The sequence below is a fragment of the Limulus polyphemus genome, unplaced genomic scaffold (genome assembly GCF_000517525.1).
Source record: "Limulus polyphemus unplaced genomic scaffold, Limulus_polyphemus-2.1.2 Scaffold8403, whole genome shotgun sequence".
NCBI lineage: Eukaryota > Metazoa > Arthropoda > Merostomata > Xiphosura > Limulidae > Limulus > Limulus polyphemus.
In genome coordinates, this window is record NW_013674013.1 from 11,259 (window position 1) to 13,692 (window position 2,434).

At 40.8% G+C, this 2,434-nt stretch overlaps 1 protein-coding gene across 1 annotated transcript; it reads right to left on the reverse strand.

Moving 5' to 3' along the window:
- Nucleotides 1-7: 7 nt before the first annotated feature.
- On the reverse strand, nt 8-1,689 carry LOC106475323 (5-hydroxytryptamine receptor 1-like). The gene has a single exon (XM_022379461.1). It carries the CDS (start codon nt 1,644-1,646, stop codon nt 300-302), a length of 1,347 nt encoding a protein of 448 aa, XP_022235169.1. The 5' UTR covers nt 1,647-1,689; the 3' UTR covers nt 8-299.
- Between the last annotated feature and the right edge of the window lie 745 nt (nt 1,690-2,434).

Here is a 2,434-nt window from a genome sequence, read left to right on the forward strand (position 1 = left end):
AACGGCTGAAAGGGCTAGCATGTTTGGTGGGATGCGGATTCGAACCCGCGACCCTCAGATTGTGGGAGGTTAAGTCCAGAAACGTATGTTCAGCTCTTGGTGTTAAAGCTTTTGGTATGATAAATAAGGAGGTCTCACTGTGCTTGATAGCAGCACGTCGAAAACATTCAGTTACTAACTGGGAATTGCGATCCTTCTGCACGAATTCAATTCTAAGTGAAGCTGATAATAACTCGATACAGTACCGAGCCCACAAGGAGTATAATTAGGAATTGAATTAGCAGAAGACAAAGCTCTTATCATACGAATGACTCATGAGAGTTATAAGTCACTCCGCTCTTCTTTGGAACGACTGAGATGGGTATCAGAGGTTCTGGAACCATTTCGAAACTTTTTTTCTGTGGATGTCGAACAACACAGTCTGTAGCGTAATAGACGAATGCACTTTCTTGCCTCATGGTGGCGTTGACGGTAGTACATCGAAGGCATAGGATTTCCTTGAATGTTCGCCGAAAGTCATGATGGAAGGTGACGTAGATGATCGGGTTCATCATGGAGTTAATGTATCCAAGCCAGAGGACCAGACTTCGAACCGAGGGAGAAACACTGAACATGTCTTCATCAACGGCTCGGAGGAGAGTTAGCACGAAGAACGGTAGCCAACAAACGGTGAAAGCAGACATGATGATGCCCAAAGTAATTGAAGCTTTTCTCTCCTTCCACATGGATGATTTATTTTGGGGCTGACTCCTCGGGAGGTCTCCAACGCCCACGAGGTTCCCAGTGGTATTCTGGGAAGGATCTTGTGTATTAGAGCCAGAGAGAAGATTCTTTTCTGTGACAGTAGATACGGAAGAGACCTTTTGAATGAGTAGCGGTCCTTGTGACTGACAGTAGCCATTTTCATTTCTACAAGCATTACGCTGAGCGTACACGAGCGATTTATGCTCTGCTTCTACTACGCGCTTAGCTGCAACGTAAATTTTCAGGTAAACGAATATCATTACCATTAGGGGAATGTAGAAGGAGCCAAGAGTGGCGTACAGCTGATAGCCAAAATTCTGGCTCACTTCACAAGTCGGTTCTGCTGGAGTACCGTGCTCGTTACCCAGAACTATTAGAGGTGGTACACTGATGAGGCACGACAACACCCACACAGCAGCAATACAGAGACAGATCCTGCGGGAAGTCCTGCGGACCCCGTACGTGAGTGGTTTGGTTATAGCCAGATAGCGATCCACACTAATCATACATAGGTTCAAGATGGAGGCTGTGCAGCTGGTGACGTCAAAGGCCACCCACATATCACAAACTTCAGGACCAAGGTTCCAGCTGCCCGTTAACTCATAATGAAGGGCAAAAGGCATGACGAGGAGAGATACACACAGATCTGAAACCGCCAACGAAACCAGCAGGAAGTTAGACGGTTGTCGCAACTTCTTTACCAAGTAAACTGAGATACAAACCAAAGCATTTCCAATGGCCGTGGCCACAATCATGAAACTAAGCAGAACTAAAAGGGCAACGAAAGCAGAAACAGAGTATGGAACTAACATGACAGAATCTTGAGAGCCAGAAGAAGAATTGTCCTCCGACGTCCATTCCAAACCAATATTTGTCACTGTAGAGTTCGTTGAAGAAGACATTGATGTCCGATCTCAACTTTCTACGAGGACTGTTCTTGTGATGGAAACTGAAAAAGAAAAAACACGAGATTTTTACCGCAACTCAAGTTATTTCAGAAAAGGACTAACTACATTAATTTATTCATTAATATATTTTATATTTATTTATTATCATTTCAGATGTGCTTTGAATTAATTGTTCTAAAAAACTGATTCTATGGGAGACGGGATTTAAAAAAAACTCATTCTATGGGAGACGGGATTTTACAAAAAACAACAACAACTCATTCTATGGGAGACGGGATTTAAAAAAAAACTCATTCTATGGGAGACGGGATTTTAAAAAAAACTCATTCTATGGGAAGGTGGATTTTCTTTTTCGTTTTTGACTAACAACAGTTTCTGTAATAATTAATACAAAAATGCAAATGCTTGTAATTAAGTAAGACATTAGTCCTAAGAACACATTGGAGTATGAGTTTATGGTATAATAAAAACTTCAAGACCCCCACTTTACTGACAGAGTTTGTGAGCGATTGTTATGTGAAAGTAAAGTTATAAAGTTATGGTAAAATTACGATTTTTCACACATCATCCATCAAACATTTAATTACGATTATTCACACATCATCCGTCAAACATTTAATTACGATTATTCACACATCATCCGTCAAATATTTAATTACGATTATTCACACATCACCCGTCAAACATTTAATTACAATTATTCACACATCATCCGTCAAACATTTAATTACGATTATTCACACATCATCCGTCAAACATTTAATTACGACTATTCACACATC